This window comes from Nomascus leucogenys, chromosome 8, assembly GCF_006542625.1.
Source record: "Nomascus leucogenys isolate Asia chromosome 8, Asia_NLE_v1, whole genome shotgun sequence".
Classification (NCBI taxonomy): Eukaryota; Metazoa; Chordata; class Mammalia; order Primates; family Hylobatidae; genus Nomascus; species Nomascus leucogenys.
This window is the reverse complement of record NC_044388.1, coordinates 108,385,484-108,400,477: the sequence shown is the minus strand read 5'-3', so window position 1 is coordinate 108,400,477 and position 14,994 is coordinate 108,385,484. Positions and strand designations below refer to the sequence as shown.

Sequence of the window (14,994 nt, the reverse complement as noted above, 5' to 3'; positions counted from 1 at the left end):
AATATATATTATTTGTTCAGAAATGAAAGCTGGAACTCTATGCTTCCCAAGCAGTGTTTCTTTGGGGTGTAATTATTTCTCCTTTCTCATTGTTTCAAGGAAAACCAGCATTGGAATCAGCTGATTCAGGATGCTCAGAAGCGTGGTGCCATTATTAAGACCTGTGACAAAAACTATAGACATGATGCAATGAAGATTCTGAAACTCAAGCCTGTGCTGCAGAGAAGTCTCACTCACCCTCCCACCATAGCCCCAGAGGTGTCCAGACCCCAGGGTGGTTTGCCCAGCAGCAAGCTGGACAGTGGATTTGCCAAGCCATCTGTGGCTGCTTCTCTATACCACACAGCCTCTGACTCCAAGGAAACTACTCTTACTGTTACTTCAAAGGACCCTGAAAGACCTCCTGTTCATGACCAACTTCGGGACCCACGGCTGCTGAAGAGGATGGGCATTGAGGTCAAAGGAGGAATATTCCTATGGGATCCACAACCCTCGAGCCCCCAGCATCCTGGAGCAACACCTCCTTCAGGCGAGCCGGGCTTCCCTGTCGTTCACCAGGACCTGAGCCATGCACAGCAGCCCGCTGCTGTAGTGGTTGCTCTGAGCAACCACAAACCTCCCGTGCAGGGCGAACCTCCAGCTGCCAGTCCCGAGGCTTCCACGTGTCAGAGCAAATGTGATGACCCGGAAGAGGAGCTCTGTCACAGGAGAGAGGCCAGGGCTTTCAGTGAAGGGGAGCAGGAGAAGTGTGGTTCCGAGACCCATCACACCAGGAGGAACTCTAGGTGGGACGAGAGGAGACTGGAGCAGGAGGACAGCAGTTCCAAGAAAAGAAAGCTTTTATAGGAAAGCCCAGTGACATGGGCCAGCAGCCACAGCATATTGTAAACTGAAGATGACCAGCTCGTGGGACCATCTAGATAAGCTTATTTGTTTTTTGTAAGGAGTTTGTGTGCTGTTGGAAAACATGGAAAATGCATCCTTAACACCTGAGCCTCTGGTCATCTTCAGTATTTTCTGTCATTTGCAAAAGCTTTCAAAGGGCATTGTGTATCAGTAATAATGTCCTTGAAGTCAGAGACTGGAACTGTTGATCTCTTCGTCTTCTATAGACAAGGAGGTCAGACTGGAGTCAATGTTGTACAAGTTGAAATGTGTATTTGTATAGCAAATAACAAAATCCTTCTAAAATTTAGTCTAGTAGACCGCTTTTCTTTCCCCGGTTTAAAATGTTAATCATTTTTTCAACAGAACAAACTTTATATTTAAAAAAAACAGATGGGAGGAGGGCAGGTCCTTTCAACCATTGTTAGGGCAAGACAGATTTATTTAACAGCCTAGCTTGGAATAAGCTGAGTTAGTGCTGGTGGGTCAGGTGTCTCTAGCTCTATTTAAAAAAAAAAAAAAAAAAAAAAAAAAAAAAAAAAAAAGCAAAAAACCCCCCAAAACCTGGAGTCTCCTAGGGGACACTTTGGGCAGCACGGTTTTGTTAGGTAAAGTCTTGCTGACATGGTGCATTTTTAGATACAGTGCATTGGCCCAGGGTATTATGTTTTTGTGATGAGTTCATTTACCTGTTTTAGTATGCACATAGTTCCCTAGCTAAAATTCCTAATTTTTTTGAGAGAGAAGAAGATGGAGTGAAAGAATGATTCTTGAGCTGCCATTCAAAGGCTCCCAGCATATTGTGAGCCTTGTGTGACTGGTGAGGTACAGACACGTGGTTGCCAAATGCCAGATTAGCGCTGGGTCAGCTGTGGAAGAATCGCCTCAGCTTACAGATTGTCGGACAGATATAACTAGTTTTCCAGAAAGCCTGGGATGATTTGTGTACAACACTTCCCAAGGGATTCTGATTACCAGGCAGCTTGGGAACCACTGGGGCAGGCCAAATAGAATATTTTGGGCGGGGAAGAAGCACCCGGTTTAAAATGAAGGGTAACCAGAGGAGTTCAGAACTGGGAAGAGAGTGGTAGACTTCCTGTGATCTTCAGAAATCATCTATCTGGTAAAAATACATGCTGTTTAGAATATCTGATAGGTGTTTCCAGCTACTATTAGAGGTGATAGTGCTTTGCGGGGGAAAAAAATTGGTCCTGGTGAATGGAGATCGAGGAAGCTCGGAACAAGGAAGGGGTGGGCTGCCTGATTTTGTCCAATTTTCCAAATATCCACACAGTGAATTGGAGTATCCTAAACCTGAGAATGTACAGTTGACAGTTGTAAAAACTAGGGGTCTGTAGTGAATTCTCTGCAGCCCCTTATCTCATTTGGGAGTAGGAAAATAGCTGAAGATTCATGTGCATTATTTGATATTTCCTTTGTCATCTGCTTTTTAAGCAAAAGAGGGTTTTGTGTTAGAAATTCTACTTGAGCAGATTGTAAAGAGCTTTAAAAAACAACTTTTGGTTGCCAAAAGTTTGAGCATTTGATTTCATTACCTGTGTCTCTCTCACTGGTGTCTGGACATCTGACTAATGTCAGCTGAACCAACTCCTGAAACTCAGGGAGCAGGTGACTTCCTAGAGTGCTTTGTCCCCAGAATCAGCCACTGCTTCCTGTGTGGGGGTGGAGAGTTTTTCTTTGGCCATGCAGTGTGCGACAGTTCAGGACGGGTAGGGATGGGCCCCACTCTGTCTGGGTCAAGGGCTCTATCAGCTTCTTCCATGTGCCTTTGGGAAGAAATCTCGTTCCTTTAAGTTTGCTTTTCTGTTATCTTGATGAAGTGCCCATTTTAGCAGACACTTGTAGTGGTGGCCACTTAGGGAATGTACAAACTCCTAAGCTTCTAAAGGGAGGCATGGCAAAAACAGTTGGGGTCAGGATGTCTCCCACGCTGCTCATGTTAATACTATTAACACATGATTTGAGAAATAAGTTTTCTCTAAAATGCATATTTTGCTGCCACACACTGAACAATATTATTTGCAGTGAAGTTTGCTGCCTGTTCTTAGTTGTGTACAGCTGTTGGTTCATCACTCAGCAGATGTGATTCTGCAAGAATTAGTGGTAGAAGTACATCGTCCTTTCTAACGGACGAGCCTGTGTCCTGTGACGGCCTTTCACAGCAGAATGCGGTCGCACCTCACATTACTTTTGAAACTTCACTCGTTCCAGTTGGTACAAGTATTTGCCAAAGCCATTTCCTGTGTTCACCGTGGCCCCTCCTGATGTGGCTGTCAGCGCAGCGTTGTTGAACAGGGCTATTCTTTTTACAAGGTGTAAAGTGTGGCTCTTTGCTTCGTCTTTCCATGGCATTAAAAGAAAGTTCCCTGCCTTCTTTCAATATTAGTTATTTCAAATGAACTTGTGCTACTTAAAAACTTGTTTTGTCTCTTTGTATATAATTTGCCTTGGATTTATTGTGCACAGTTTGTTGAGTTGTATGTTTTTGTGAATTATCAGGAGTAAATTTGACAAGTACATGTGAATAACCTCCTGTAAATGAATTTTATAACAAAAATGTACTGAACTATTTTTTAAAGTTGTGCAGATTAGCAATTTTTTGCTATAGCTTTGACTTTTCTATGCTGTGAATTAATAGCTGCGATTTGGCAAACAGTAACCCTGTTGTCTTTGTTAAACCCTAAATTTTAAGAGGAAATGGCAGAATTAGAAGCAGAAACAAGAAGACGGACATGGATTAGAAGTTATGTATTACGAAGTAAACTGCAAGGTACTAACATCATTTCGTCTGCCATTTGGTTTGCTTTATGCTGAAATTACTTGGTGGGGATTTGTGCATTTCAGATATAAAAAGTTTCATTATCCAGCCCGACCCTCCTTCCTAGCTGCTTTTGGAATCTTCTCTGTACAGTAACGAGGTGCCTTGAGGCCAGCTGTGCTGTTTCGTTACAGAATGAAGTTTGGTCCAGCAGAAATATGTGCTGATCATTAGGCTGGAATTGGGGTGGAGGTGAGATAGGAGGAACAGATGAACAGTGACCCGTGAAAGGAGCTCCCGGAAGCAATGGTGGAGGGACAGGGTAGAATTGCCCTGGCCAGGGGTAATTGCTGATGGTTATAGAAGTGGAACACATTTCATAAAGCAATAACTTGAGGAAGTGTAGTCAGCTTCCCCACACTTGTGCCTGTTAAAAGGCACTTGACCTCTGCTTCCGTGTCTCATTCTGTACCCAGAAGCGTGTGCACACAGCCCACTTGGCCTGCTTGGCTTGTTCAGTATGCATACACAAATTACCAGGGAGGGTAAAATGGTGTGTTTGGGACTTAGGGGGAGTAATAAATTTGCCCAACGGCCAGGCGAGAGATGAGTGCTGCATGGTGGTCATTTGTGGAATTTGTTACTGCGGCAGCCTTAGTGATGGTTTTTGAAGTCACCAGACGTGTCTCTCCTGACCCATCTGCCCCCACGATCGCCCCCACCTCCTGGGTTTCACCATTCATAGTTTGAGGAATAAATGATTCAGGGAGGAAACTAAAATTCAGCCTCAGCTTAAATAGAACTGATAGTGTTGTACAGCGCCACAAAGGCAGTTTCTGTACACAAGGGATCCCTCCATGACTCCAAAGACCTGAGTTACCGTCACCCTGTCCTACTATACAGATGGCATTTGCCAAGTCAAATGGCAGAAATGGCGTTCGTAGTTTGGGTGTTTGAAACTGCAGGAGGAGGAACTCTGTTGCTCTCCTGTCAGCTCAGTAGACAGTTACCTTTTGTTTTCAAGCAGCATTACAACAGAATTGTCAGATTGGTAGTTTTCAGCCTTGAGTTTTCAACCTTAGGGAGCACATTGGGCTCACCTGCGGGGCTTTTTAAAAAAATTCTGAGGTCGGGCGCGGTGGCTCACGCCTGTAATCCCAGCACTTTGGGAGGCCGAGGCTGGCGGGTCACCTGAGGTCAGGAGTTCAAGACCAGCCTGGCCAACATGGTGAAACCCCATCTCTACTAAAAACACAAAAAACAGCCGGGTGTGGTGGCGGGCGCCTGTGATCCCAGCTACTTGGGAGGCTGAGGCAGGAGAATCGCTTGAACCCCGGAGGCGGAGGTTGCAGTGAGTAGAGATCATGCCACTGCACTCCATCCTGGGTGACAGAACAAGACTCTGTCCCAAACAACAACCACCAAAAAAAAAAAAATTCTGATTGCCTGGGATCCATCCTAGCATTACTGATTTAGTGGTTTGGGGGTGCAGCCCTTGGTATTTTTGTGGTGTTTTGTTTGTTTGTTGTTTGCTTTTTGGTTTTTTGAGACGGAGTTTTGCTCTGTCACCCAGGCTGGAGTGCAGTGGTGCAATCTCGGCTCACTGCAACCTCCGCCTCCCGGGTTCAAGTGATTCTGCTGCCGCAGCCTCCCTAGTAGCTGAGATTACAGGTTCCCACCACCACGCCCGGCTAATTTTTGTATTTTTAGTAGAGACGGGGTTTCACCATGTTGGCCAGGCTGGTCCTGAACTGCTGACCTCAGGTGATCCGCCTGCCTTGGCCTCCCAAAGTGCTGGGAGGCGTGAGCCACCGCGCCCGGCCCCACTATGAAGCCTTTCGTAAATATTAACCCTAACAACACCCCCGAGGTTCCCTGGATACTTGCCCTTTGCTTAGGAGAGCAGTGGTGAGGACCTGGGCTGTGGGCCCATTCATCTGTGGGTCTGTGGCCCGCTAGCCCGCCTGGTGCGCCTTCCTGCCTCCAGGAGGACGCAGCTGCACCCAGGCGGCCAGAGCAGAGCGGGCAGGATTTCTTTTCTTTCTTTTTTTTTTTTATTATTATACTTTAGGTTTTAGGATTTCATCCTCCCTCTGCTCCTTCAGCTCCTCGGCTTGTGCAGAGAACCATACACACCGCCCCCGGTGGCCGTGGGCGGGACTGCAGCTGCCCCGCCCCTGTCGTTAAGGGGATGTGCCTGGGCCTTCACTGCACTCCACTAACTCCCACCCACGTGTGACCCCAAGAGACAGGGCAGGCAAAGCCTATCCTCCTCAAAAGGCTGGAGGCAGAAACCCAGGGCCAACCCCCGCCAGGCTCCCTCAGGCACCTGCTTTGCCACAGCTGAACCAGGATCACCAGCCTCCCATCCCCCTGCCCCTCTTCAGACCCCTGAAGCCCTGTCATTCCCCTGCCTCCTGCCCTAGGCAGGACTGGGGCTCACCCTGCAGCCCTTATTTATTATACACTCGCACCCACACACATGTGGAGTGCCCCTGCCTGGCTCACTTCTGTCTGCAATTCCTGGGCTCTCCAGCCTGGCCCCCTAGAATGTTCTTCATCTTTTTACCAGGCTCAGCTAGGAGGCCACCCTGGGGAAGCTGGTCCCTGTCTGAAGAGGCCCATCTGCCACACTCTGACCCTGGCCCCACGTCTCTTAGCCGGATCCCAGGACCAGAGCACAGTACGCCTTCCGCAGACAGGTGATGTTTCTTGTTATTTATTTTTGTATGTCGAGACGGAGTCTTGCTCTGTCGCCCAGGCTGGAATGCAGTGGCGCAATCTCTGCTCACTGCAACCTCCACCTCCCTGGTTCAAGCGATTCACCTGCCTCAGCCTCCCGAATAGCTGGGATTACAGGCGCGGGCCACCACGCCCGGCTGATTTTTGTATTTTTATTAAAGACGGGGTTTCACCATGTTGATTAGGCTAGTCTCCAGCTCCTGACCTCGTGATCCACCCACCTCGGCCTCCCAAAGTGCTAGGACTACAGGTGTGAGCCACCGCACCAGGCTTCTTGTTATTTTTTTAAAGGGAGCTATTTCAAGCATACAGAATAGGATAATAATAGGATAAGGAACACCCTGTACCCACCATTCCCGTTTCTTTACCTTAGATCTTTTACAAGGAAATAAATGAACTATAGATACAGTTGGAGCCCTGTGGCATGCTCTGTCCCTCTCTCCCTTTGCAGAAGTGACATGAGCCTGAGACCTCACTGCATATGTGTGCAGCCATCATGTTTGCTTGGTGTGCTTTTAGCCCTCATATGAAAAGTGTTATACTGCATCCACCTTTCTGTGATATGGATTTTCCACTCAGCATTATGTTTTAAGATTTATCCATGAGGATTCATATGGCTCTAATGTGGTTCTTTTTGTTTGTTTGAGACGGAGTCTCGCTCTGTCACCCGGGCTGGAGGGCAGTGACATGTTCAAGCAATTCCCAGGTTCCTCCCAGGTTCTGCCTCCCGGGTTCAAGCAATTCTCCTGCCTCAGCCTCCTGAATAGCTGGGATTACAGGCACCTGCCACCACGCCTGGCTAATTTTTGTATTTTTAGTAGAGTCAGGGTTTCACCATGTTGACCAGGCTGGTCTTGAACTCTTGACCCCAAGTGATCTGCCCGCCTGGGCATCCCAAAGTGCTGGGATTACAGAGTGAGCCACCATGCCCAGTCTAATGTGGTTCTTAGTTGGGCAATTCTGTCCCCTCAGGGGGACATTTGACAATATGTAGAGATATCTGTGGTTGTCACCCAGGAGGATGCTATGGCATCTCATGGGTAGAGGACAGTCCCCATGACAGGGTTATCCAGTCCCAAGTGTCAGCCAGGCTCAGGGTGAGGATTCCTCTGCAGTTCACTCATTGGAAGAGCTAGAGAATGTTCCAGCATGGGAGCGGGCTGCACATCCAGCCTCTCAGTCCTGTGCGCTTGGGTTGTTTGCATTTTTCACTGTTTTACTAGTTTGGTGATCACTCTTGGCCGGGCACAGTGGCTCACGCCTGTAATCCCAGCACTTTGGGAGGCTGAGGCACGAGGATCACAAGGTCAGGAGTCGGAGACCATCCTGGCCAACATGGTGAAACCCCGTCTCTACCAAAAATACAAAAATTACCCGGGTGTGGTGGCACGCACCTGTAATCTCAGCTACTTGGGAGGCTGAGGCAGGAGAATCGCTTGAACCCAGGAGGTGGAGGTTGCAGTGAGCCAAGATCACACCACTGCACTCCAGACTGGGCTACAGAGTGAGACTCCATCTCAAAAAAAGAAAAAAAAAGAAAAAAGAAAAAAAAGAAATTCTCCAAATATTTTCCATGTTAATCTTTCATGTATCACATATATTTCCAATATTTTATCTTGCTCTGTGGCTTGTGCTTTTTTACTGATGTCTTTTGTTGTACAGAAGGTTTTTATTTTATTTTATTTTACTTTTGAGATAAAGTCTCGCTCTTTACCCAGGCTGGAATGCAGTGGCATGATCTCGGCTTACTGCAACCTCCGCCTCCCAGGTTCAAGAGATTGTCATGCCTCAGCCTCCTGAGTAGCTGGGATTACAGGAACCCACCAACATGCCCGGCTAAGTTTTTTTGTTTGTTTGTTTGAGACGGAGTCTCACTCTGTTGCCCAGGCTGGAGTGCAGTGACGTGATCTCGGCTCACTGCAAGCTCTGCCTCCCGGGTTCAGGCCATTCTCCTGCCTCAGCCTCCTGAGTAGCTGGGACTACAGGCGCCTGCAACCACGCCCGACTAATTTTTTGTATTTTTAGTAGAGAGGGGGTTTCACTGTGTTAGCCAGGATGGTCTTGATCTCCTGACCTCGTGATCTGCCCGCCTCGGCCTCCCAAAGTGCTGGGATTATAGGCGTGAGCCACCGCGCTAAGTTTTATGTGTTTTTAGTAGAGACGGAGTTTCATCATGTTGGCCAGGCTGGCCTTGAATTTCTAACCTTAAGTAGTCCACCCACCTCAGCCTCCCAAATTGCTGGGATTACAGGCGTGAGCCACCACGCCCGGCTGGTTTTTATTTTAATGTAGTTGAATTAATCAATCTCCTAAGCATTTTAAAGCCTCACTTTTCTCATTTGTGTCTTTAACCACTTGAATTTATTTTTGGGCATGGTATGCGGAAGGGATAGAATTTTTCTCCTCACTTCTCATAAATGCAACCACATCAGTCTAGCTCTATTTATTAATACTCATTCAACATTGTTTCTTTTTTTTTTTTTTTTTTATACAGAGTCTCGCTCTGTCACCCAGGATGGAGTGCAGTGGCACAATCTCTACTCACTGCAACCTCCGTCTCCAGGGTTCCATTGATTCTCTTGCCTCAGCCTCCTGAGTAGCTGGGATTACAGGTGCCTGCCACCAGGCCCGGCTAATTTTTGTTTTTGTTTTTGTTTTTGTTTTCTTTTAAGATGGAGTCTCACTCTGTCGCCCAGGCTGGAGTGCAGTGGCACGATCTCTGCTCACTGCAGCCTCCGCTGCCCTGGTTCCAGAGATTCTCCTGTCTCAGCCTCCTGGGGAGCTGGGATTACAGGCACATGCCATACACGCGGCTAATTTTTGTACTTTTAATAGAGACAGGTTTTCGCCATGTTGGCCAGGCTGGTCTCGAACTCGTGACCTCAGGTGGTCCACCCACCTCGGCCTCCCAAAGTGCTGGGATTACAGGTGTAAGCCACCGCACCTGGCCTGTTTCTTATCCAAATTTTTATTTTGAAAATTTTAAGTTTAAAGAAAAGTTGAAATAGTACAAGGAATATCTAAATAGCCATTGCCCAGATTCACCAATCTCACCACATTGCACTCCCTTGTTTCTGGTTTTTTTTTTTTTTTTTTTTTTTAGAGACAGGGTCTTGTGATGTTGCCCAGGCTGTCATGAGCTCCTCTGTCTGTGTTCAGTTTTCATTGAGCAATCTGAAAGTATGCTATGGTGTCACGCTATTCCACTCCTAAACGCTTCACCATGTATCTCTATGGAATAAGGACATTTTTCTTTCTTTTTTTTTTTGAGACGGAGTCTCGCTCTGTCTCCCAGGCTGGAGTGCAGTGGCGCGATCTCCGCTCACTGCAAGCTCCGCCTCCCGGGTTTACGCCATTCTCCTGCCTCAGCCTCCAGAGTAGCTGGGACTACAGGTGCCTGCCACCATGCCCGACTAATTTTTCTGTATTTTTTTAGTAGAGACGGGGTTTCACCGTGTTAGCCAGGATGGTCTCAATCTCCTGACCTGGTGATCCACCTGCCTCGGCCTCCCAAAGTGCTGGGATTACAGGCTTGAGCCACTATGCCTGGCCAGAATAAGGACATTTTTCTACATGACCACAACACTATTATCACATCTAAACTTGATATAATAACACTAGCTAATATATCATCCATATGCACAATTCTGCGATGGTCCTAAGATGTCCTTTATTGCTGTATTTTGTGTGTGTGTGTGACAGTCTCACTCTGTCGCCCAGGCTGGAGTGCAGTGACACAGTCTTAGCTCACTGCAACCTCCACCTCCCGGGTTCAAGTGATTCTTCTGCCTCAGCCTCCTGAGTATCTGAGATTACAGGGATGCACCACCACAACGGCTAATTTTTGTACTTTTAGTAGAGACAGGGTGTCACCATATTGGCCAGGCTGGTCTCGAACTCCTGACCTCGTGATCCATGCACCTCGGCCTCCCAAAGTGCTTGAATTACAGGCATGAGCCACCGTGCCCGGCCTATTGCTGTATTTTTTTTCAAAAAAGGATTTGATTTGGATCCAACATAGAGTCATGCATTGTGCGTGGCTGTCCTGTATCTCTAGTTTTCCTCATTCAGAACAACTCCACTCCCTTTTTATTGTATTTTTTGTTGGTCTTTCACAATATTGGCATTTTTGTTTTTTTGTTTTTACTATTATTTTTTCCAACATTATCCTTCCTGCACACGTATGGGCATTGTTGAGGGGTGCAGGCCGGTTATCTTAGAGAACGCCTCCCTATCTGAATTTGTGCGATGGTTTCCTCGTGCGTAGAGTCAGGTTACATATTTGGGGGAAGAATACTGTGTCAGTGGTGGTGTGTCCTTCCTGTGCTGTTGTATCAGGAGCACAAAATATGTTTGTCCCGTTGTTGGTGGCACTGAGTTGGTCACTTGCTCCAGGGGGTGTCCGCCAGCTTCCTGTCTTTGTAATTAATCAGCCATCTGTAGGGTAAAACTCTGCGGCCATGGACGTGCCCTGTGGCCCACAGGCCCTTCACCAGTGCCTTGAGTGTCTGTCTATGAGCCTGCCTGAATCCGCTGCCACACTGGAGGCTAAAAACTTCGAATTTTCTTTTTTCTTTTTTTTTTTTTTGAGGCAGAGTTTCACTCTTGTTGCCGAGTCTGGAGAGCAATGGCGCAATCTCAGCTCATTGCAACCTCTGCCTCCCAGGTTCAAGTGATTCTCCTGCCTCAGCCCCCCAAGTAGCTGGGATTACAGGCATGAGCCACCACACCTAGCTAATTTTTTGTATTTAGTAGAGACAGTGTTTCTTTTTTTTTTTGAGACGGAGTCTCGCTCTATCACCCAGGCTGGAGTGCAGTGGCGCGATCTCGGCTCACTGCAAGCTCCGCCTCCCGGGTTCACGCCATTCTCCTGCCTCAGCCTCTCCGAGTAGCTGGGACTACAGGCGCCCGCCACCACGCCCGGCTAATTTTTTGTATTTTTGGTAGAGACGGGGTTTCACCGTGGTCTCGATCTCCTCCTGACCTCGTGATCCGCCCGCCTCGGACTCCCAAAGTGCTGGGATTACAAGCGTGAGCCACCGCGCCCGGCCAGTAGAGACAGTGTTTCACCATGTTGGTCAGGCTGGTCTCGAACTCCTGACCTCTAGTGATCCAACGGCCTCGACCTCCCAAAGTCCTGGGATTACAGGTGTGAGCTACCGTGCCCGGCCAAAACCTTACAATTTTCTAATGTGTTCTTTTCTGAATGTGTCACCTAAAATTCATTGGCTGACATTCTTTTATAAAGAAGGGATCCCTACTGTCTTCCTCCCACAACTCCCACTCATTTCGAATATCGCTGCAGTCCCGTGATTTCCTTTAAAAAATCAGTGTAGCACAATAATTCAGTGCCGTCATTATTCTTTTCGATATTCGATGATTCTGAATTGGTCAGCAGGAACCCGATCAGCCAGCCCCCGGGCTTTGGATGCATCCTCTTCGTTCTTGGGGCACCTCCTTGCCTGTGGTAGGAGATGTCCAGGCTCTCCTTCCATGTTCTTTGCCCAGCCATGAACCGGCCTTTACTCTGCTTCCTCTTAGGGGAGAAGGCTGTTTAGAAACCAAGAGCTGGGGCTGGGTACAGCGGCTCACACCTGTAATCCCAGCGCATTGGGAGGTCAAGGCAGGAGTATGGCTTGAAACCAGGAGTTTGAGACCAGCCTGGGCAACATGGCAAGACCCCATCTCTAAAAAAAAAAAATTAGCCAGGGGTGGTGTGTGTGGCTGTAGTCTCAGCTACTCATGCTGATGCAGGAGGATCACTTGAGACTGGGAGTTTGAGGCTGCAGTGAGCCAAGATTACACAACACTGCACTCCAGCCTGAGTGACAGAGCAAGACCCTGTCTCAAAAAAAAAAAAAAAAAAAAAAAAAAAAAAAAAAAGAAAGAAAGAAAAAGAAAAAAAGAAAAAGAAACCAAGAGCTGGGCCCCAGAATTCCACCCTCCCCAACCACCAATTCTGACTCCTCTGTTAGAAGCTCTCCTGGAACTGAGTTCATTGGAGGGACAGGCAGACCAGAGACACCTCGGTGTCCATGACAGGAGAGACGAGGGCCAGGAGTGATGCCTGGGCTCTGGCACACTCTGACTGGAGGACCCAGGAGTCGACTTTCCTCCTTCCCTCCAGGTTTCTGCCTCATCCTGCCAGCCCTCCTGCCTTCCTGCTGGGCCTTTCTTAACACAAGTCCTGATGTTACTGACAATGCTCCCATTTGTAGAACAGTTTCCACAATTCCAGAGCTTTGCCATTTTTTTTGAGACAGAGTCTCACTCTGTCACCCAGGCTGGAGTTCAGTGTCATCATCTCAACTCACCACAACCTCCGCCTCCCAAGTTCAATCAATTCTCGTGCCTCAGCCTCCTGAGTAGCTGGGATTACAGGCAGGTGCGACCACGCCCGGCTAATTTTTCTATTTTTAGTAGAGACAGGGTTTCACCATGTTGGCCAGGCTGGTCTCAAGCTCCTGACCTCAAGTGATCTGCTCACCTCAGCCTCCCAGAGTGCTGAGATTACAGGCATGAACTACCGCACCCAGCCTTAGAGCTTCCCCATCTCTACATTCAGGGTCTGTTCTTGCCCTCCCCTGCCCTGTTATCCTCATGTCACACTGTTTGTGGATATGGCAGCTTCCCCCACTGGGCCGTGAGGCCCAGAGGGCAGCCGCCGCCTCTGTGGCTCATGGCCTTGGCCCTGGACACGGTGGGGGATGAAGAGGGGCCGAAGTGACTGGAACAGGGAAGGGCGCACCCTGTGCCCAGCTGGTGTTGGGGGCCAGCCTAGTGCCTGGGGAAGGGCTGCCCACTGCCCTGACTGTTGCCAAGGACCCAGGCACACAGAGCCACTGCCTGGGACCTCAGATGGGCTAGTGATTAGGCTTACTTGGTCTGCACAAGTTGTTTTAGTCTTTTAATTGAGGTGAAATATACATAGCACAATGCACCATTTTAAATCGTACAACTCAGTGGCATTACTACATTCACAAGGTCGTGCAGCCATCATCTCCCTCTAGTTTCAAAACATTTTCATCACCCCCAATGAAACCCTGTGTCTATTAAGCAGGCACTCCCCATTCTCCCCTCCCCTAGCCCCTGGCGAACACCAGTCTACTTACTGTCCCCATGGATTTGCCTATTCTGGGCAGTTCATAGAAAAGGATAATACATTATATGACCTTTTGTGTCTGGCTTCTTTCATGTGGCATAATATATACATATGTGTATATATATATATATATATATATATATATATATTTTTTTTTTTTTTTTTTTTTTTTTTTTTTTGAGAAGGAGTCTTGCTCTGTCACCCAGGCTGGAGTGCAATGGTGCGATCTCAGCTCACTGCAACCTCCGCCTCCTGGGTTCAAGCAATTCTCCTGCCTCAGCCTCCCAAGTAGCTGGGATTACAGACACCCGCCACCACCCCTAGCTAATTTTTTTATTTTTTATTGTTTTTTTATTTTTTTTTATTATACTTTAGGGTTTTAGGGTACATGTGCACAATGTGCAGGTTTGTTACATATGTATCCATGTGCCATGTTGATTTCCTGCACCCATTAACTCGTCATTTAGCATTAGGTGTATCTCCTAATGCTGTCCCTCCCCCCTCCCCCCACCCCACAACAGTCCCCGGAGTGTGATGTTCCCCTTCCTGTGTCCATGAGTTCTCATTGTTCAATTCCCACCTATGAGAGAGAACATGCGGTGTTTGGTTTTTTGTCCTTGCGATAGTTTACTGAGAATGATGTTTTCCAGTTTCATCCATGTCCCTACAAAGGACACGAACTCATCATTTTTATGGCTGCATAGTATTCCATGGTGTATATGTGCCACATTTTCTTAATCCACTCTATCGTTGTTGGACATTTGGGTTGGTTCCAACTCTTTGCTATTGTGAATAGTGCCGCAATAAACATACGTGTGCATGTGTCTTTATAGCAGCATGATTTATAGTCCTTTGGGTATATACCCAGTAATGGGATGGCTGGGTCAAATGGTATTTCTAGTTCAAGATCCCTGAGGAATCGCCACACTGACTTCCACAATGGTTGAACTAGTTTACAGTCCCACCAACAGTGTAAAAGTGTTCCTATTTCTCCACATCCTCTCCAGCACCTGTTGTTTCCCGATTTTTTAATGATGGCCATTCTAACTGGTGTGAGATGGTATCTCACTGTGGTTTTGATTTGCATTTCTCTGATGGCCAGTGATGATGAGCATTTCTTCATGTGTTTTCTGCTGCATAAATGTCTTCTTTTGAGAAGTGTCTGTTCATGTCCTCTGCCCACTTTTTGATGGGGTTGTTTGTTTTTTTCTTGTAAATTTGTTTGAGTTCATTGTAGATTCTGGATATTAGCCCTTTGTCAGATGAGTAGGTTGCAAAAATTTTCTCCCATTCTGTAGGTTGCCTGTTCATTCTGATGATAGTTTCTTTTGCTGTGCAGAAGCTCTTTAGTTTAATGAGATCCCATTTGTCGATTTTGGCTTTTGTTGCCATTGCTTTTGGTGTTTTAGACATGAAGTCCTTGCCCACGCCTATGTCCTGAATGGTATTGCCTAGGTTTTCTTGTAGGATTTTAATGGTTTTAGGT

The 14,994-nt window shown here is 47.3% G+C and overlaps 1 protein-coding gene across 3 annotated transcripts in view; it reads left to right on the top strand.

Annotated features, from left to right (window-relative positions):
- Window positions 1-3,688, top strand: part of SETX (senataxin) — a 95,255-nt gene extending 91,567 nt beyond the window's left edge. For 2 of the 3 annotated variants that reach the window (XM_030818082.1, XM_030818083.1), the window contains exon 27: window positions 100-3,688. In XM_030818082.1, the coding sequence (XP_030673942.1) occupies window positions 100-846 (747 nt within the window). In that variant the 3' untranslated portion in view covers window positions 847-3,688. The remainder of the gene's footprint in view (window positions 1-99) is intronic. The other variant, XM_030818084.1, reaches the window with a different exon arrangement.
- Window positions 3,689-14,994: the final 11,306 nt, after the last annotated feature.